The sequence below is a fragment of the Physella acuta genome, unplaced genomic scaffold (genome assembly GCF_028476545.2).
Source record: "Physella acuta isolate Inbredline_101_S28 unplaced genomic scaffold, ASM2847654v3 ptg000180l, whole genome shotgun sequence".
Taxonomy (NCBI): Eukaryota; Metazoa; Mollusca; class Gastropoda; family Physidae; genus Physella; species Physella acuta.
In genome coordinates, this window is record NW_026731699.1 from 727,669 (window position 1) to 750,530 (window position 22,862).

The window sequence follows — 22,862 nt, forward strand, 5'->3', positions numbered from 1 at the left end:
ACCTGCATTACGTTATCAAGAAGTTTATAGAAATTCACAATGGCGTGCTCGACGATACGACGAATTTGACGAAGATCCGTATTTTGTGTTTGAAAATGTGTTTACCTGCGGTCACATAACTAAACACTCCTACATAGATAAAGCTAAACGTCGAACATACGAGCTCGGCGGTTTGAAAGGCTTTCTGTGTATACCCTCGATATTTATAGGAGGGACGTGACAAAGGTCATGACATAAATCACAGCGTGAACCAGAGTGGGGTCAAGGGGGAGTGCCCCGGTGCCTGATGGGGATTCCAGACCAGCATGGAGACCTCTGCGAGTGTAAAAACCGTCTGATAGATGACCGTGACTCACGCCTGAGTTTGACGAGGGCGGCGCGGAGAATCGAACCTGCGCGAACTAGAGGTGCCTGCTCGCTGCCTGCTCACCCACCCGACACCGGAGCACCTGTTGGGTGGGAGATTTAATGTGCTCACCCTTCACCGACACGCACACACACACGAATGCACGTGTAGTGTTCTGATTCGTTGTGGCTCTGCCAAATTTTCGAAGTTTAATGGTTTTTAATCAAATTAATTTTTCCGTTTAAAAAAATACAAAACATATTTAGTGTAATTTTAAAAGTCTATGAGACAGATACAATCCCAAAATAAATTAATAGGTGGCTGTCAATTTATCGATTACTTTTGGGAAATTAGTTGGCACGTTTACTTAGTTTTCAAAAAATACAAACGTCGAATTAAGCAAAAGTCGCGGGTAACTAGTTAATGCAAATAAGGAATGTCAACATCAATTTAAAAAAATTATGGTAGATTACGAATTTACCCCAAACATTCAATCTGAGATAAAATTGGGTGTTACCTCGCCGAAATTAGCAGAATGAACATAAAGTATAATTAAATTATATATTTACTTACTCCACATCCACCTCCCCCCTCACACAACTCACCTCCCCCCTCCCCCCCCCCCCCCTCCCCCGCTCTCACCCCTACCATCGTCTCATTTCGATGAAGAGTACAGGCACATACCTGAACTATTTCTTGGCCATAGTTTAGGTTAGTTAATGGCCACTGGGATCACTAAATTTTGGCCAAAACTTTTTTTTCTCAGCTTATTGAATTCTACGAACAATCAGAGAACCATCCATCAGATACCGCGATAAGATAACATTCGTTGATAGATTCATGGATTTGCCTGGTCAAAGTTCAAATTTAAAACTAGTTAAAAACTTGGACGGGCAGAAAGGAAATAAAATTTCAGTTAAGTGGGATACATTTATTTGTTTTTGTTTTTTAATCTGTAAAAAAAAAAAAAGAAACAAAGACATGTTACTCTGGGAGGTGGTGTTCGAGGACAATATATGAAGGATCATGTTGCCAGGTATTACAGTGTGGGAGACAGCATTGCCAGGAAAGATTTTATGATAGATAGTATTGCCACTTAGGATTCTTTGGAAGACAGAATTACCAGGAAATAGAATGTATGTGTGTGTGTGTGGGGGGGGGGGGGGTAAGATTACTAGATATCTATTATTATTTTTTACATTTGGTTATTACACTGACTGTCACCTTCTTAAATTAGTCTGTTTTTACATAACCAACGCCACATTAATTACCGTTAATATTTTACATATCCAATATATTGTTTAATTAGCTTCACATAACTTATGTTAAAATTTAACATATCTAATTTAGAAACAAGTAATTAAAAAAGTCTAGTGACAATTTTAGCGCAATTTCCTTATGTTATCTAAAAATAGATCTGTCGTAGCGTAAATCAAGAGCAGGGTTAGTAAAACCATTGGTTAGTTATTAAAACGTTTTTTATTAAAAAAAAATTCAGTATTTTACATGTTTTTTTTACAATAGAGTAACTTGACTAAAAACCATTGCGCGCCTTGCTACCGATCGTGATGTCGCAGCCATTGAACGTGATGGCGCAGCTATTGAACGTGATGACGCGTGTGGTGTGGTTGCATAAAATGCCTACTAATTCGGTCCAAATTTTAATTAATTAAAAAAAAATGTTGTGACCAAACGAAAGGATATTTTTGAAAACTTTCTTCGGCAATATTGTTCTAAATTATGGCAGGAATCGATTGGTACATGTTTCAAGTCGCTAAGTGGTCTGGTTGCTGAGATATGGGCAAAAAACTGCATTTTTTCGAGGTTTTTTGGCTTTTCTGGGAAATTCATGAAAGAAACCAGGAATTTTTATGGCCTATGTTCATTCTCGTAACTTGCTTAATATAATTGTTTTGTAACTAGTCATCGATATTGCTTCGTTGAGGAGGAGATACGACTTAAAGCTGCGGACACACATCCATACATTCATCCATCCATCCATCCATCCAGAAATGACGGGTTAATAAACGCAATTCTCCAGAATGGAAATTGCGCTAAAAAACATACAGGTCTGTATTTACAAGCTTTTTATTTAACTCACTTCCTCTGTCGTCCGTCTGTCATCGAAAAGCAGGCACTTCTAACTGACAGATACGGTTCGTAGTTGGTACGTGGGTCAAGACATGAAGACAATACATCATGACATTCAATTTGACTTAATTGATCGCCTGATTAATTTTTTATGAATTGATTACAATTTTGTCCAAATTAGTAGGCTATCTCATCAAACTATTCCGCGCTATTATATCGGTTCAATAGGCCGTCATCACGTTCAATAGGTGCGCAATGGTTTTTAATCATGCAACTCTATTGTAAATAAATAAAACATGTAAAGTACTAAAAAAAATTCATAAAAAACGTTTTAATAAAAAGCTTTTATGTAATAATGCACTAAAAAGTAGAAAATAAATTATACACTACTATTTAAATAACTATAAAGAAAAACGTGGTTCTCTTCCTAAATATTAAAGAGGTATTCAATAGATACTAAAGTGACTCACGCTTTTCTTTATAGTAATTTAAGTAGTAGTGTATAATTTATTTTCTACTTTTTATTGCATTATTACATAAAAGCTTGTTATTAAACGTTTTTTTATAAAATGTTTTTCTTATGGAGTTATGAATAAAACTCGCCTTCTTCAATTTTCAATAATCATTTTAAAATAAAGCTGGAGTAGCCTCCCCTAAACATTTCGTAAATTCTTAAATAGCATTAAGGGGAAGCAGAGGCGTATCCAGGTTTTCCTTGTAGGGGGAGCGAAAAGAGCAAAAGAAGGCGCCGAATTTTTAACACGTTCTATATACGTATATATATATATATATATATATATATATATATATATATATATATATATATATATATATATATATATATATATATATATATATATAATTACTAGCTGTATGTCATTACTTCGCTATGATGTAAAATAAATTGAAAGTAGCACTCTGAAGAAACAAGAAAAAACTCACAATGTAGGCCGACAAAACAAAAATTGTATCAATCTAAAAAAAAAATATATATATATATACACACACACACCACAGCCAAAAACAATGAATGTAACACAATCTGTTTTGTAATTCTTGTAAAAAAAATTCTTACATAATAATTCCTGGGAAATTATTTAAGACAAGTTAAAGAGGGGAAATAATCACTCTCTTAATATAAATATGTATATATCTACACATTTAATTATAAATGTCAGAACAAATAAATAATTACTTTAGAATATAATGAAATTGTTTAACACTATTCGTGTTAACAAAATGTTTTTGTCTATAATCAGAATTTAATATATCGTCATCATAAATGCTAAAGTATTACAGCATAATGAAAGTTTTTTTTAAATCAGAGTTGGTATAAAACTACGCTTTTTCGATATAGTAAAAAAACATTCGGAATAACAGCCCACATTTAACTAAATAATTGTCATTTAGATTAGATCATATATTTTTAATTAACCACCTCTTCCATGTGTTCTTAAAGATCATTTTTTACTTTCTCGTATATACGAATTATAGAGAAAGTCTTGTAATTGTGCATTCACCACTGTCCGTTCACGTTAGGTCAATTATCCAACCCAGTGTATACCTAGGTGTGACATTAATGTCGCTCTACACAATTGTGGTGGTGAGGTGTGTGTGTGGGGGGGGGGGGGAATGACCAACTCAGAGTGAACATAGCGTCAGTTTATAGATGACTGTTCTAAACATACATATATATTACACAAATATATATTACAGAAATAGATTTAAATAAATAGCAGTGGTATTATGACTATATTTTTTTTACAGAAGGGTCCATGGGGGAGGGGGGTTGTAACTGTTTCATATAATTTGTAATCGTAATCACTATCGCCCAAACTGTAAGAATACTACTACTTCATGACGTTGTTGACCTTGTCAAAATGTCCCCACCACTACGCAGTTTGCTCATAAGTAAATTTAAATAGAGGTGCCACATCAGTTGTATTTGTTTCTGTATTTTAATTTTAAAAAATAATTAATCACACGATTCAAACTGTATATATAAAGTAATTATGTGTGAAGTTTTATGTATAACATTTTCTAATTCAATTATTCGTAAGCAAATACATTATACAGTTGCCCTAAACTTAGCACCCCTCTTGCCAAGTGGTACTACCGTAGAGGTTTTTTAAACATTGCAATGCATCGTAATGGTTATTTTTTAGAATGGCAAACTGGTGCTGTAAACGTAGACACTACTAGACTAGATCTAGTACAATAATGCTTAATTGCTGCATGAAAAGAAATCTTGCGATTTACATAGATGTGCCGACCAAAAATATTTTTTTTAACAAATATCATTGTTTAAAACTTTGAGTTTAAAAAGTTTCCAAAAAGGCGCCACTTTGATGAAAATGGCCAGAGGGGGAGCGGCCGCTCCCCCTGCTCCCCCCCCCCCCTGCGTACGCTACTGAGGGGAAGGCACTTTCACGGTTATAGAAATTTTTTTATCAATCCCATTCTTACATTCTTAGAACCGCGCAGAGAGAAAAAGTGCGCACAAAAAAGCGCCAATTTTACAGTGTGTGTATAAACAGTGCGGAAAATGAGTACTTTCTAAAGAAAACATTGATATAATTTTTTTAAGAATTCGGAAATGGCGTAAAGTACTACTACCTTAAGATCTTTAACTTTAATCCATTTCGTAAGAGACACGATGTATTGGGTTTTTTCAGGAAGGTAGACGAAATTTCATAAATAAGTATAATTTCCGATAACCGAAAGTCGCTCAAAAGTTGATGCAAACATGCGCATACAATATAATACTTGAATGTGACAGACAGACAGACGACCAGACAGACAGACAGACTCAAAATATGATCTTATTTTTAAGTGAAACACAAAACCTGACTTGAACCAAAGCCGTATACTATCCAACAACAACCATTTCACTTTTCTCCAGAGTTGAAATATCTCCGTAACTCTGGGCAATATCCTCCATACTAGATGTGACGGCTTAGACTATCTGGCAGCAAGGTGGAGCGGCAAATTTCAAAGAGAGGCTCGCCATGTTGGTTCTCATCTAGATCCATCTTACATTTAGAGTGACGTTAGACCCATCTTACATTTAGAGTGACGTTAGACCCATCTTACATTTAGAGTGACGTTAGATCCATTTTACATTTAGAGTGACGTTAGATCCATTTTACATTTAGAGTGACGTTAGATTCATTAGATGAAATAAAGCGAGTAGTTCTTATACCTGATATTTAAATGCCACACAAGCTGTAGGTGCACCTAGATGTTCATCAAATCCAATACATTAATATTTCCTAGCTATCTCATACTTTCCCTATTTAAATATTATATTTTCTTTACGATTCCTAAGCAAATATTGTCATTGTGCAAGAAAAGTGCTTCACTTTTAAAAAATTCATCATTAAAATGCATAAAAAAATTATTTTAAATATAAACTCGTTTAAATGCTGGATATACCAGCACTGTGCCAGATTTCAAAGTTAATTTATCACTAATGAGTAATCAGTGTTGTAACGATGTTCGACATAACCAACGAACCAAATTAAAAGCCCAAGAGTGCATAGTTAGACCTTTAAGACCTGATAGTCAATAGGGTAGTTGGAGTAGAGTCGATCTGTTTTTGTGTCCTTGTCATGCGAATTGATTGTGTGGTCAGTTCTATAATTTACATTAACATGCAGATACATGTAAATGTATACATAATGACCTAGCTTTTACATAATGAAACGATATAATCTAGCAACTTCTAAAATTGGTAGATTCCCATACAAAATAAATGTATAAATAACATACTAACTTTTACATAATTAAAAGATATAGTCTAGCAACTTCTAAAACTGTTACTGTCTTGTACATAAACTTTTCGCCCATCCCATCTTTGCTGCTTGTTTTTTTTTTTAAATATTTGACTGCGGCTATATATATATCAAAGCGAACCCTGCATGTCCCGGAATTGAACGTGAGATACGCATGTAGCACGCTGAGCACTGAGCACTGAGTACATGTTGTGTGGTAATTTTATCACCTCACAGTCGCGGGGTCGTCAGGTACTATACACGGTGAGTTAACTATGTTGGATAAATTGTCCTTGCGTCAGGGAGATAATTTTTTTCTCTCGTTGTACACTCGGTCTTGTTAATCTTATCTACGGTCAATGACGCAGCTGTGACGTAACTGTGACGCACACGCTTTTATATGCCTCATTTAATGCGCGTGTTAAAATGTTTTCTTAATTTGTTTTGAAATGGAACAGAAAATCCTGTTTTTGAGTTTCCACGCTCGACTTGTTTTTAGTGATTTTCGCTGCGTCACAAATTATGTTGTTGATTGGCGTCGTCAGCAAGAATAAAAGTTGTTGACGTGAGCTGTCTGCGTCAGAAAAATCGTTGTTAACATGTACCGTCTGCGTCACAAAAGTCATTGTTGAGGTGTGCTTCTGCGTCACAAAAGTCATTGTTGAGGTGTGCTTCTGCGTCACAAAAGTCATTGTTGAGGTGTGCTTCTGCGTCACAAAAGTCATTGTTGAGGTGTGCTTCTGCGTCACAAAAGTCATTGTTGAGGTGTGCTTCTGCGTCACAAAAGTCATTGTTGAGGTGTGCTTCTGCGTCACAAAAGTCATTGTTGAGGTGTGCTTCTGCGTCACAAAAGTCATTGTTGAGGTGTGCTTCTGCGTCACAAAAGTCATTGTTGAGGTGTGCTTCTGCGTCACAAAAGTCATTGTTGAGGTGTGCTTCTGCGTCACAAAAGTCATTGTTGAGGTGTGCTTCTGCGTCACAAAAGTCATTGTTGAGGTGTGCTTCTGCGTCACAAAAGTCATTGTTGAGGTGTGCTTCTGCGTCACAAAAGTCATTGTTGAGGTGTGCTTCTGCGTCACAAAAGTCATTGTTGAGGTGTGCTTCTGCGTCACAAAAGTCATTGTTGAGGTGTGCTTCTGCGTCACAAAAGTCTTAGCCTATGCTTAAATTGAAGATATAATTACATATTCAGCTCTTTCCAATGCTTAAATTGAAAATACAATTACATACTCAGCTATATCTTATGCCTCAGTAGACCATCGTTACATATTACACATTCTGCCCTGGCCTATCCGTACCATCGAGCTCCATGCAGTACGGAGATATGCCGTGCTGAGCATTTCATTTGGGAACGCCATTAATTTGTCTTTTAATCAGATATTCAAATCCTGCGTCCATGCACCCTGCTGAGTTGTGAAACAGGTTTCCGTCGATGCTAACCGCAGGTAAAATAAAATTATGTCCTGAAACATATTTTTACCTCCCCATCCTCCCACCCCCACCCTGCAAGAGTTAAGGTAGAGGGGGTATGAGCATCGTACATTTTTTATCACTTGATATCACGGAGGTAAAAATTGAACTTTATTTAGACCGCTCAGCGCCGTGTCTGAAAACTCAAGTGGCTATCACCGACTGGTTTACACAGAGGTTCGCTTGTTCGTCGATTGTCTGCACAATGTTCGGGGTGAATCAAGCAACTCGAAATGTTGCCAGTGATAGAATCGCCGAAAATAATAGCAATAGTTCTCATTTCTCCAGAAATGTAGTTTTAGGTAATATGCAGTCAGGTGTAGGAGTGATATTATACACACACACACAAAATTAAATAAACACAGTATAAAAAATGCATCAATTCTGATTAATAAGTAATTAATCAGGGGATCAATTATGTATGCTATACACTTACTATTCTAACTGTATATATTAAGGAATCGATAAACTAACGAATATCTCTTTTCAGAACTGTATTAAAATTTGACTTTTTATTCTTTTTTTTTTTTTGCGTGGCAACTCTAGAAATAAAACTGTGTCGATTTGTTTTCCAAGTATCGGTTGTTGTTAATGCTGCGTGCAACGTTTTTATATAAACATGAAATAAACGAAAATAATCTTTAAGAACGCCAAAAAATATCTTAAAATAGTTAGAGCTACAGTATTGAACTCTGAACCCGACCTCTCCGTAACCTCCAACATTTAAAAATTACGCACATGAAATGGTTTTGAATTTAAACAAATGAATAAACACTCGCGTCTCAATTGTGCATCCTTATCGGTTAAGAGTGAGTTAGCAAACACATGGCCTTTCGACTGTAAGACAAGTGACCCATGTTTTCCCCAGGGGGCGCTAAAGGTCTCGATGGTGAGTCAGGTAACACAGCATCAATGTAATCGGACGGGACTGAGCCTATCGCCGTCTGGTACCCTGACTCACCTGCACGGCTCCTCTGGTCAGGTGGCCTGGCTTGTATTTGAACCCCAGACCTCGCCGTGACTCACTGCTTATCCAACGGCTGTTATTGTTCAGGGGTAACAACAAGCTGCTCACGCACAATGTAATCTCATTACCTCCCCCCCTCACCAAATTACCACCACCCATAATCAAAGACGCATGTCTTGATTATTATAATATAGTCCGCAAGAAAAGAAGGCGTTTTTATTGGAATCGTGAGAAAATATAGTTGGATACCAAAATACTTTGGTTGTGTAGGTCCCTCGGTCATATAGAGCTCTTCTGGCTTTCAGTATTAGTTGTGAAAAGCGTTTTTTTTTACATAGTAAATAAACCTACTCAATGAAATATATAGGTAGTTGATAGCGCTTGATTCACAATTGGTTATCAATAATAAAGGTATACAATTGGAGCACGAAAAAATAATTTTATTTTGTTTTAAATGTAAGAATAAATTAATGCAACATTTAGTCTAATTTTTTAAAAAATATTTCGTTATTCGTGCATACATGAATATGAAGTTAATTTTTTTTTAAATTTAATTTACTCAAAATTTAAACTAGTTTGACTACTTACTATATTTCAATAACAATATTCCTTTGACCCCTTTCAAGAACTCTAAAAAGCGAGGAAACATTCGTCAAGCAACTCGTTGTTTTTTTCTAAGGTCCAGTAGTTGACGGAGCTTGCGAATATATGAGGTCGAAATGGGAAATTTTTTCTTTTCAGCCGTTCTATCTCCACTCCCATCTCCTCCAGGTGTATGGGCTGGGTAATGACTGGGCGATAAGGGGGGACGAAATGGGGGGGTTACTCTCACCTGATTCGTGGCGATTAGCGAGGGGAGATTAGCCCTAGACGTATCAGGTCTGTTTACGGTGCGCCTGCTTAAGGATATAGATGAATGTTGCTATTTATTTCTAGTAATCTGTGAAGCGTCTAGCAATTTATATAACTTTATTTAGCATGTCCAAAAATTACAGAAGATTAAATAGAGAAAAAAAGCCAGACGAATAAATCATTAATTAAAAAATTAAAAATCGTTTTAATTTCTGGTGGTCATGAGAAATAATATGAAATAAATCATATTTGATTAATTTATTGCCTGTTGTTTATTAATTTATTTATTTATTAATAACTTAGTATAAAGCTTTGTTTACATTTGTTTTTAACATCATGAATTTAGTTAAAGCAGGTATTACAACAACTTTGTTAACTGTATAGATATTTCAGTCAGAGGCGTAGCGACACTTCCCGGCGCCCGGGGAAAAACTTTTCGATTTACGCTACTGATTTCAGTTTATGGTAGCTGTGGCTGGGATGTTTACCGATTGTGATCAATTAAGGGTTGTTCTTTTTAACTACAGTACCTTAGTTATAATTAGTTGTTAACTCGTCTTCCTACATTCGGGGTGTGGGGTGGTCAATAGTCAGGGTAGGGAGCTCTGTGGTAGGGGTGTCTGTGGTAGGGGCCCTGAAGTAGGGGGCTTTTGGGTAGGGGGCCCTAGGGTAGGGGGCTGTGATGTAGGGGGCTCTGGGGTAGGGGGCTGTGATGTAGGGGGCTCTGGGGTAGGGGGCTGTGATGTAGGGAGCTCTTGGGTAGGGGGCCCTAGGGTAGGGGGCTGTGATGTAGGGGGCTCTGGGGTAGGGGGCTGTGATGTAGGGAGCTCTTGGGTAGGGGGCCCTAGGGTAGGGGGCTGTGATGTAGGGGGCTCTGGGGTAGGGGGCTGTGATGTAGGGGGCTCTGGGGTAGGGGGCTCTGGGGTAAGGGGTTCTTGGGTAGGGGGCTTTTGGGTAGGGAGCTCTTGGGTAGGGGGCCCTAGTGTAGGGGGCTCTGGGGTAAGGGGTTCTTGGGTAGGGGGCTCTTGGGTAGGGGGCTCTGGGGTAGGGGGCTCTGGTGTAGGGGGCCCTGGGGTAGGGGGCTATGAGGTAGGGGGCTCTGGAGTAGGGGGCCCTGGGGTAGGAGGCTTTTGGGTAGGGGGCTTTTGGGTAGGGGGCTCTGGGATAGGGGGCTCTGGTGTAGGGGGCTTTTGGGTAGGGGGCTCTGGGGTAGGGGGCTTTTGGGTAGGGGGCTTTTGGGTAGGGGGCTTTTGGGTAGGGGACTCTGGGGTAGGGGGCTCTGGGGTAGGGGGCCCTGGGGTAGGGGCTCTGTGGTAGGGGGCTATGAGGTAGGGGGCTCTGTGTTAGGGGGCTCTGGGGTAGGGGGCTATGAGGTAGGGGGCTCTGGTTTAGGGGGCCCTAGGGTAGGGGGCTATGAGGTAGGGGGCTCTGGGGTAGGGGGCTCTGGGGTAGGGGGCTATGAGGTAGGGGGCTCTGGTTTAGGGGGCCCTAGGGTTGGGGGCTATGAGGTAGGGGGCTCTGGGGTAGGGGGCTCTGAGGTAGGGAGCTTTTGGGTAGGGGCTCTAGGGTAGGGGGCCCTGGGGTAGGGGGCTCTGTGGTAGGGGGCTATGAGGTAGGGGGCTCTGTGTTAGAGGGCTCTGGGGTAGGGGCTATGAGGTAGGGGGCTCTGGTTTAGGGGGCCCTAGGGTAGGGGGCTAAGAGGTAGGGGGCTCTGGGGTTGGGGGCTATGAGGTAGGGGGCTCTGGTTTAGGGGGCCCTGGGGTAGGGGCTCTGTGGTTGGGGGCTCTGTGGTAGGGGGCTCTGGGGTTGGGGGCTCTGGGGTAGGGGGCTCTTGGGTAGGGGGCTATGAGGTAGGGGGCTCTGGGGTTGGGGGCTCTGTGGTAGGGGGCTCTGGGGTAGGGGGCTATGAGGTAGGGGGCCCTGGGGTAGGGGGCTCTGGGGTATGGGGCTCTGGGGTAGGGGGCTCTGGGGTAGGGGGCTCTGGGGTAGGGGGCTCTGTGGTAGGGGGCTCTGGGGTAGGGGGCTCTGGGGTAGGGGGCTCTGTGGTAGGGGGCTCTGGGGTTGGGGGCTCTGGGGTTGGGGGCTCTGGGGTAGGGGGCTCTGGGGTTGGGGGCTCTGGGGTAGGGGCTCTGAGGTAAGGGAGGAGTCTTAGAGAGAGGGGTGAGGTCTTAGAGAGAGGGGTGAGGAATGTGTGGTGTTTGAGGGGTGAATGCTGGAGGTCCAATCAGTGAGGGAGTTGGTGTTCGAGGGAGAAATTGGTATAAGATAAGGGTGGGTGCCCTTGTAGTGTGCCATGTAAGATGGCGTGCATGTTTTGAGCGAAATAAGTAATACCAGTGTTTTTTGTGACGTTACGCACCGTTTACAGTAGTGATTTATCTTTCATCGAGGTGCAAACTGGTTTTTAAAAGCTAGGCAGTCCATCACTGAGTAACGGCACCTATTTAATGTTTACAAAAAAAAAGCACTGAGTATATAATGAGTATATAAATACTAGATATTATTGTTTCATCGACATACATAGACTATAGTGCATACAGTAATCAATATAATAATTCATTACATCATTATTTAATAAGTTTAGACACGTCGCAATGTTAAAATTTAAAAAATGAAGAAAAAAAAATTTAAATACTGAATTGTATTAGCTACCTATGTAAATCGCCATGTAAGGGATACAACTCCTTCCCCAAAGGGCGTTAAAATACATAGACATTCAATAGGGGACAAAGTGTAATTGTAGTTCGATTTGTCTAGGTAAAGAAAAAAAAAGATCTATATGTATATTTAAATATTAATAGTTACAATTATTTATTACCTAACTTTTATAAATCTTTAACCTTAATGTTACAATTTTACTATGTTTGATATAGAAAACCTTTAGTTTTATTAGATAACTAACAATTAGACTAACGAAAATTCCTAAAAACCTTAGATGTTCTTTTGCCGCAAATACGGATTGAGCTTACGTTATTTCCGTTATAAACGTTATGTTTATTAATAAAGTATTGAAAGTGTGAGTACACTAGGTCAGGGGTCGGCAGCCTGCGGCTCGCTAGCCGCATGCGGCTCTTTTGCTGTCAAGATGCGGCTCTCCAGCTCCTTGCACAAATATTAATAGTTATCTTATTTCGTTTTTAAAACTCATATCAAATATCGTAATATACAAAAAAAAAACTTTAAACAATTAAAACACTTATCAGAGAACATTGAGAATATGTGCAGTAGAAAGTATACGGACAGCTGACAGCAGCTCGGGCACCAGGCCCAGCCCTACAGCCCCGTGGCAACAAGCCCATGCTTGCCACTGCCCAAGTGCCGACTTTTTCAAATGTTTTTAAATGGGGAATGTTATTTTATTCAGAATGCATTGCCCTATCGGTCAGTAATCATTAATTTGACCTGAGTGACCTAGTTTTTTTTTTAGCTATTAGCTTACTACTGATGAGCCGGGTACTGGACTATGGGGTACGAGTTTACCCTGTGTTCAGTGTGGTGGAAGATAAGCCTGGTGAGAACCAAAGGACAGAAGCGACCGATACACTGTTATCAAACCGATACTCAAGCCAGTTAGTCGCAGTTATCCGTGTTGAGGCCTGCCTGGCCAATGGCAGACACCTGCTGAGTCGGTGATATCCGTAAAGAAAGAAAAAAAATTAACAGCTTCTAAAGTGGATTGGGATAGTCCTATAGTTATATTATTTGATTACTAAGTTTATTATTCTGGCGAAACAAGTGTGTTTTTATATGAATAAATATTATTTCATTTTTAAAGCTATTTATTTTAAATAACAAATCACATTTATTTACCTAGTCCTGATCAAATAATAAAATATTGAAATAAAAATGTTAGTGGCTCTTTAAAAACTGGGACATTTTGAAAATTGGAATTTTGGCTCTTCCGTCTCAAAAGGTTGCCGACCCCTGCACTAGGTAGAAAATTACAAGAAGATTTCACAGTTATCGTTTCCATCTGCACAAAAAAAAAACGCATTTCTTGCGTAAAGAATTAGCTCTATTTCCAGAACTCTACTTCTTTCAAACATCATCTTGGTAATAAGCGCTTTAAATTCAGATCACTTATCAAGGGGAATTTTCAAAGGGAGACAATGGCTAGAAACTTCTAGTACAAAGATAATATAACGTCTGGACTTGGTTCATTTATCTGTGTTGTAGTTATGAGTCTTTTGGGGTCACAAACCTAATACTATGGTGGTGGGTGCGAAGGGGGGGGGGGGGGGGCGCAGACGGGGGATTTCCATGTCAGAGATAGAGGGGGGGGGGAATCTAAAAATTTTTGCATGGAACACTGGCTCTTTCATGTGACGAATCGTTCGTCTCGAATCCCGGCCAACAGACGAACCATTCAATGCTCCAGTCTTTGAGAAACCCGAGCTGATTGCGAGTTGTTCGCTCTAGCTTATCATCTGGTAACGCTAAGGCTAAAAAAATGCCGTGCAACATCTTCTGTGAGTTGGATTCGTAAAATAAAAATAAACTCACAAATATAAATAGATGTAACTGCATCAACTGCTGCACCCGCCACATACAAAGCTCAAATTTACATTTGTATTTTCAAAGTTTATTTATTTTTAGTATTTTTGTTTATATTTTTTGTACGATAAAAAAATTGGTATTCTGTAAGGGGCTTGAACTCATTTTTAAAAGTTAACATAATTTTTGTTATCAAAGAAAATTATCTAATAAGAAATGTATAGTTGCATTTGTCACTCTGGTTAATGCTACCCGGGGTGCTATTGTGTTTGTGTGTGCTGGTTTTACTTTTACTTATGTCTGTCAATGGATTAGTGGTCAAATATTGTAGCTCAGTTTTCTAAAGCTGCGATTTTGTGCAGCCTTTCCAGATGACAACAGATTTCAGATGGCAACAGATTTCCGATTACCAGATTTCCGATGGCAACAGATTTCAGATGGCAACAGATTTCCGATGACAACAGATTTCCGATGACAAACAGTTTCCGATGACAACAGATTTCCGATGACAACAGATTTCCGATGACAACAGAATTCAGATGACAACAGATTTCAGATGACAATAGATCTCCAATCGCAACAAATATCCTATGAAATAACACCATAACATCTTATTAAATATTAAATTTGTCTTTAAAAATTAATTTAAAGGTTACTGTATTCTATAACACAAAGGGATTAATTAGTAGCTATCACTCGCTAACATTGGTGAGTTGTATCCATGTCTAAGTAAAAAGCCAACCGCGAACCTTATAAAGGAGAGACCTATGACGTTTATAGATAGGATCGCAAGCTACAGGACGGATTTCAAGGTAAACATTTTTAGTCCAGAGGGGATGTAGACTACTTCACAAACTAATGATGAATGTACTAATTGTGTTTTAGTCCAGAGGGGATATAGACTACTTCACAAGCTAATGATGAATATACTAATTGTGTTTTTTTAAAAACACACACCCCACATATAGCAGCAGACTACACCTCCACACACACCCACATATAGCAGCAGACTACACCTCCACACACCCCACATATAGCAGCAGACTACACCTCCACACACCCCACATATAGCAGCAGACTACACCTCCACACACACCCACATATAGCAGCAGACTACACCTCCACACACCCCACATATACCATAAGGCTACACCTCCACACACCCCACATATAGCAGCAGACTACACCTCCACACACACCCACATATAGCAGCAGACTACACCTCCACACACCCCACATATAGCAGCAGACTACACCTCCACACACCCCACATAGCAGCAGACTACACCTCCACACACCCCACATATAGCAGCAGACTACACCTCCACACACCCCACATATAGCAGCATACTACACCTCCACACACCCCCACATATAGCAGCAGACTACACCTCCACACACCCCACATATAGCAGCAGACTACACCTCCACACACCCCACATATAGCAGCAGACTACACCTCCACACACCCCACATATACCATAAGGCTACACCTCCACACACCCCACATATAGCAGCAGACTACACCTCCACACACCCCACATATAGAAGCAGACTACACCTCCACACACCCCACATATAGCAGCAGACTACACCTCCACACACCCCACATATAGAAGCAGACTACACCTCCACACACCCCACATATAGAAGCAGACTACACCTCCACACACCCCACATATAGCAGCAGACTACACCTCCACACACCCCACATATACCATAAGGCTACACCTCCACACACCCCACATATAGCAGCAGACTACACCTCCACACACCCCACATATACCATAAGGCTACACCTCCACACACCCCACATATAGCAGCAGACTACACCTCCACACACCCCACATATAGCAGCAGACTACACCTCCACACACCCCACATATAGCAGCAGACTACACCTCCACACACCCCACATATACCATAAGGCTACACCTCCACACACCCCACATATAGCAGCAGACTACACCTCCACACACCCCACATATAGAAGCAGACTACACCTCCACACACCCCACATATAGCAGCAGACTACACCTCCACACACCCCACATATAGAAGCAGACTACACCTCCACACACCCCACATATAGCAGCAGACTACACCTCCACACACCCCACATATACCATAAGGCTACACCTCCACACACCCCACATATAGCAGCAGACTACACCTCCACACACCCCACATATACCATAAGGCTACACCTCCACACACCCCACATATAGCAGCAGACTACACCTCCACACACCCCACATATAGCAGCAGACTACACCTCCACACACCCCACATATAGCAGCAGACTACACCTCCACACACCCCACATATAGCAACACTACACTCACCACCACGCACACAACAGCATGATGTTAAGCACATCAGTTTTAAGCTGAGCAGTTTTAAGTTCCAAATTTTAGTTTTTCGTTCTAAAAATAGCCCTGACATGTGTGAGTAATTAATTTTTTCCAGATATGCACGAGATTAAATTAGGATTTATTCGGTGTAAAATTTAGTACGCTTTTTTTTCACTGTGGTTTACGGTAAGGAGAAATGTACTAGGACGTTCATAAACAATATTTGGGGGCTTGTTTTTAAATAAAATTTTACTTTATCATTGTTCAGAATAAACTTGATTTTAATTTTTTTTTAAAACTGTTTACTATTTACTAGTTTATTGTTTGGAATACTGGACCAGTAGTATAATGAGCTGTAACAAAGCCGTTCATGTTGTATACGTCAACTATTGCAGCCTGCCTGTACAGCGGTTTATCACAGAAATAGTTGCTATGTCTTTGGATTCCCGGACCATAAACCCCCTGGACATAATCTTCTGGACAAATTCCCCCCCCCCCCCCCGCGAGACTGAGTTCTTTTTCTGATGTTCGTTGTTTTTTAATTATGATTTTACCGGACATCACGTCTTACGCGGTGGTGATAGGTGCACTGATAACATATAGGTGTTTTATCTGGTAACTATAATGTCTGTGTTAGTGAAACGCCAAAGCTATTGAAAAGGCGAGAAATCAACAATTATAACGACGATAGGAAAACGTATGACAGCTAACGCCCAAAGTCTCGAGTTCGAGCCCAGTGTTGCGAAGTGAGTTTGTACACAAGGGTCGACGCTGAACGTGACGAACGAGGTATAGATGGAGTATAGATGGGACAAGGCGACTCTATTCATTTCCATAATTTTATTACATTAATCCATACAGCTACATCAACAGCAGACACAGAACGAAGACTTCCTAACACAACCTCATATGACGACGACAAGAACAAGACTGACTCTCAACTATCTTCATAACAACCAAAAACATTCTCTCTTACGTCACATCTTTATTTCCTTTTTTACGCATTCATAATCTTCTATTAACACCACTACACACATACTCTCAAACCATCGAAAACTTTATTAACTCCATTCAACTACACACACTCTCAAACCATCGACAACTTTATTAGCTCCATTCAACTACACACATACTCTCAAACTCATACACCTAAGTCCATTCACAACACCCAGGGCTGATGTGACTACTTAGCTAGGGACAGCAACCCATCTAGGAGAGAAATCTTCAAAATCAAACGAATGCTGCCGCCTTGTTCAGTGTTATTGGATTGTCAAAGGCTATGGGAGCTAATCCAGGAACTAAAGCAAGCTGAAGTCGGAGTAAGCGGCCATAGTCGCAAAACATGTAAACATGTTACTTAATTGTGTTGGAGGAAATCTTCAATATTAAAATTAAAATTAAGACCGAAAAAGAAGAAACGAAAACTGGGAAACCAACCACAAATTCAAAAGGTACAATTATTTATAAAGTAGATAAAGTCAAAATAGAAAACCAAACTGAAAGAAAATTTTAAACGTTAAAGGGAAAGTCAAATAGAAAGAAAGTGAGAAAGAAAACATACTTAGAGGGAGTGAGAGAAAGCCAAGGAGAAAGTCAAAGAGGAAACCAACAAAATGAGGAAGAAAAAGAGAAGAAAGATACAAATAAAAGTAAAAGTAAAAGTACCATTGGACCAGCTGAACACAAAGTGCTGTTGTAGCCAAATCTCGTCTGCCGTGTATGAAACCTTGTTCGCAGAGTTGCCGGCCTTGGCGTCTCACGCGCCCACTCAACAATCAGATCTACAACAACTTTGATCGCTCGCGGTGAGATAAGATGAAGAGGTACTTTTGTTGGTGCTCCGTTCTTGTTTGGGCTGAAGTTAATGGAACTCGGGAGTCGCTCGATGACGTCACGGGCTCGAAATACAGGGATAAAAGCGATCTTTAAAGTGGAGAGTTCCTCCATATCTTGAGGTGTCAGTTTTCACAAGTGATCAACGCTGTCTTGAGAAGTCATACGTATACCAGTAGAGGTTTAGTCAGTTGCTTTTCCGTTCCTGTTTTGAAAAGATCACTATCAGATAAATTATACCCCATCCCCTTCAAGTCACGCCTCTCTTCCTCTCACTCCCCTTTCACTTCTTTCCGAAATTTGCGCCCAGAACTGTAAAGTGTATTTAAGATTGATGTAGTACCTAGCAATCATGAGCGACAGGGTACCTATTTTCATAAAGTACAGCAAGAAAATATGACATACTGTTTTGTTGCTGGTAATTGGATGAACCTCGGGCTTATGTGCTATGCTGTGAAGGATGAATGGGGAGGGGGGGGGGGGGGGAGTCGCTCTACTTCAAACTGTCACTGACAGGAGAACGACAGTTCAGGTTAGACCTTTCAAGTCACATGTTGTCACACTTGGTCACAAAAGACCGGACTCGAATAATCACAATTCTAGCTGCTAATATTGGGATGCGTTTTATTATTCTTTTTCTTTAAAAACGTTATTCCACATTTTCTACCGACCCCTCCCCCGCCCGCGTAGCAGATCGTAACCAAATATTAACCACCCCCACCCCCCACCCCCACCCCCCCCCCCCCCACGCACACACACACACCCACCTAGACGTGTGATGTCAAATGTGGGGGACGATCCCGTCGTGTTATTGTCCATTTAAAAATTGTATTTGTGTTTATTTACTATTTTGCTCATGGACACAAATTTCGTTCTCAAGCTAATGACACTTGAACCCCCACCCCTTTTTTACGCATCCATCCAATATAGCGGTGTAAGGGAGGGGGTTGGTCTATATAAACTTGAAAACTTCGTTGACGTGTTGTAATGGTGAACAACACTGTAAGTAGGTTGAAACTGTTATAAATAGAACATACACACTGTGGTGTGCAACTTTGTATTTCGCCACTTGATTTTATTTGCGTTTATCGACGTATCACAACACACGAACGGGCTGGAAGTTTCGAGTTAGGTCAAGTGTTTAGGGAAACGATGGTTGAGTATTTTATTAAATGGAGAGGCACCATGGTTGAATCATTGATGGTAGTTGAATGAATAGTTAGGTACCATTGTTGAATGATCGATGGCAGTTGAATGAATGGTGAGGCACCATGATTGAATGATTGTTAGTAGTTGAATGAATGTTAAAACAACATCGAAGGGTAGCCGGACATACGATGAGCAAATGTGATATTGTATCGCTTAGAAAGTAGATAAGGACGATAAGAGATAACTAAATTTATCTCAAATACGTTTGAACTCAGGTAGAATATTGATAATAAATTTTTTTTTCAGGTAGAAAATAGCTACGCCATGTTAAGAGTGTGTAGGCGGAGTGCGGTAATATTAACATTTTTAAAAAATCATATTTTAGTCTGATTTTTTTATTCGAAATACGTAATTTTGGCTTACCTGTTCCGATTCACCTGCAGTTCCATTCTACCTGTAGCAGTTACCTGCATATTCTCAGATCCATTCTACCCGTTCTACTTTACCTGTTCCATTCTACTTGTTTTATCCCAGCTTTCACCCTCTACATACCTTATTTTCTTACCCACCTAGTTACTTTAGCCTATCTGACGTTTTCCCTGCATAAGATTAAATCTATAATGTAATGATATAAGGTATATAAATGTGGCCATCATATATTATTAAATTAACGATTTATTTCCAGCTTGTATATTACCCTGTTACAACTTTCTAATTCACAATATTTGGCAAAGGCTTGTCTCCCTTCATTGCCCACCGTTCTTATCTAAGTTAGTAATATCTAGTAGTAAATATGCTTTACGTAGTCTAGCCGGGCTCTATACACCTCCACCTCTACCAAACACAACAATTTGTTTCGCCTCTGTACGTGCTAATTAATATAAATAAATGAAATTTAGCTTGATGTTCCCTAGCCGGACAGTGTCCCGTCCTACATCCCTACCACATCCCACCCCCTAGTTCGCCGCTGACCCCTACCTTCTACCAATAAGTAGCTCACCATTTGCTTCCATAACCTCCCCCCTCATCCGACCCCCTAGTTCCACCCCTGGCCTCTGCCTTCTAATTTAAGACAGCTCGCCATTAGCGTGATGTCCCCCCCCCTCACCCGACCCCCTAGTTCCGCCGCTGGCCCCTGCCTTCTGACAATAAGTAGCCCACCATTAGCGTGATGTCCCCCCACCCCCCCCCCCCTCACCCGACCCCCTAGTTCCGCCGCTGGCCCCTGCCTTATGATACTAAGTAGCTCAACATTAGCGTGATGTTCCCTACCCCCCCCACCCATCTACCCACCCCCCCCCCCCTAGTTACGCCACCGGCCCCTGCCTTCTGACAATAAGTAGCTCACCATTAGCGTGATGTTCCCTACCCTCTCCCTCTCACCCCCCTAGTTTCGCCACTGACCCGTGCCTTCTAATCTAAGACAGCTCACTATTAGCGTGATGTCCCCCACCCCCTCACCCGACCCCCTAGTTCCGCCACTGGTCCCTGCCTTCTAATCTAAGACAGCTCACCGTTTGCCCGGTGTATCATGGTGGTCGATACCGGACAAGCTTAATGGCTGCGGCTTTACAGCAACTCTAAGCACCCTGCGATACACGTTGCATATTCATGGCAGATTAAGTCCAGTTTTACCCGCCAACCCCCTAATCCTTCAACCCTTGTTTCTACTGCACATATTGGATCTGTCTTGCTCAGTTGTGAGTTGTTTTGATTTTTATCCTACCTCATCTGGTGATTAATTTAGTTTATTATTAGAATATTCCAGTCAGCTAATGGATTAATAAGACTTTTTTTTTTCTTCTTTAGACATGAGAAAAAATTGGGAGGGAGGGGTTGTCTTAAGACATGTTTAGAAAACACGTTACTAGTGCACCTGCTATCGCCTGTGTCAGCGTTCGCATGGACGAGTCGTTTGGCCAAGCTTTCATCGGCTGGAGCTTGTGGTTCCAGGTACGCCCGTGTTTTGATGGACCTGCGGAGCGGGCCCAGTAGGTGGGTGGGTCGTGATTTATGCTTCGGTTAGCTTTATCATTCGTCATCGTTGCTACCGAGAATGTAATCAACACACCATTGGCAACACGAGGAAATATATTAGCAGCCCTTGTGTAGTTTTACGTCAATGTCTTGAGTGAAATTAGCATCCGTGTCGTCTGCTAACACAACGGGACAGTTGTCGTAAAAATAGAATGAGATAATTTTAAGCGGAGAGGGAACGCAACTTCGTTTAACCTAAACAGTTCTAAAAAAATGTTTTAATATTGGGAAGCGTATGAAGCTAATTTAGTTAGGATAACGTATGTGCATGGCCCAGAAAACTCCCATATTATTGCGAGTTTTATCGTTGGGGGTCATCCATAAATGACGTCACGCTTTTTTTGACGATTTTTACCTCCCCCTCTCCCCTCCGTCACACGTCGTCACAAAAAGCCAGACCCCCCCCCCCCTAAAATGACGTCACACCTCAACCTAAAACCCCCCTCAAAATTGCAGTTGAATTTTTTAAAAACATCGATATTTTTCCAAAATCTTGTCTAAACTATTACAATTTATTAAAACAGTTATCTAAAACGCGAAATAACGTCTAAAATTCGTTTTCTAACATTGCTTTTTTATAATGCAAAAATGTGACGTCGCAACATCTGACCCCCCCCCCCCCTCCCCCTCATCACACATCGTCACAAAATTACGGACCCCCCCTCCCCCCTACGAGTGTGACGTCATTTATGGATGACCCCTTAGCCGAATTTCACTTTTGTTTACAGAGCAGCGGTTCCCAATTTTTTTTTGTCCACCCGAAATTTGAAAAGCTTATTAGCGGGTTCACTCTTTTGCTTTCATAACTAAACAACTATCCACTAATTAATTTGTTTTTGTGGTGGTATATAATGGACCAGGGGGTGCCCCCTTCCATGTGGGTCCAGCTTCTAATTGTTTAAAGATAGAAATATATAATTTTAAAAAGTGAAAATTAAACATCTAAATTAATAGTTTTCTTTTGACCTTTACGCTGTCGACGTATATGGCTTCAACCATCCAATGCCTGTATTTAGCCAGATTTTTTAGTCGCTTCAGTGTTGATTTGCTCTCTACTTTTCGACTCCAGGATGTCTTTGGCATAGCTTTTGTTTTACTTGGGCTAATCATGTCCAAAACAACTGCCATTCCATTTTTTTCTCATTTTACAAGTACGGGAGTTGAGTCTGGGTACTAAATTAGTCTCTAGAGGCATCATCAGTGTTTCTTCCAGGGCACTTGTAATCAGTGTTTCTTCCAGACTTTTTTCTCCGGGGGGGGGGGGGGGGGCACTTGAAATTTTCGGGGGGGGGGGGGGTGGGGGGCGGTAGATTTTCTTCGGGTAGGGGGCGGACACTGTTAAAAGTATATATTTCTATATAAATTATATAAATTTCATTTCGTTCGGGGGGGGGGGGGGGGTAAAAAATTTTCGGGGGGGGGGGGGGCGCTTCAGCCCCCCCCCCTCCCCGAAGAGATGCCTGGAAGAAAGTCTGCTTGTAATTTTTGGTGTGTTG

General features: G+C 40.8%; 1 protein-coding gene across 1 annotated transcript; it reads right to left on the minus strand.

Moving 5' to 3' along the window:
• Positions 1-6,804: 6,804 nt before the first annotated feature.
• LOC131936554 (uncharacterized) lies at positions 6,805-18,294 on the minus strand. The gene is made up of 6 exons (XM_059293586.1): positions 18,175-18,294; positions 11,255-11,628; positions 10,065-10,865; positions 8,642-8,720; positions 7,509-7,542; positions 6,805-7,346 (listed from the first exon to the last, which is right to left on the minus strand). Exons 1-6 carry the CDS (start codon positions 18,292-18,294, stop codon positions 6,805-6,807), a joined length of 1,950 nt encoding a protein of 649 aa, XP_059149569.1.
• Positions 18,295-22,862: the final 4,568 nt, after the last annotated feature.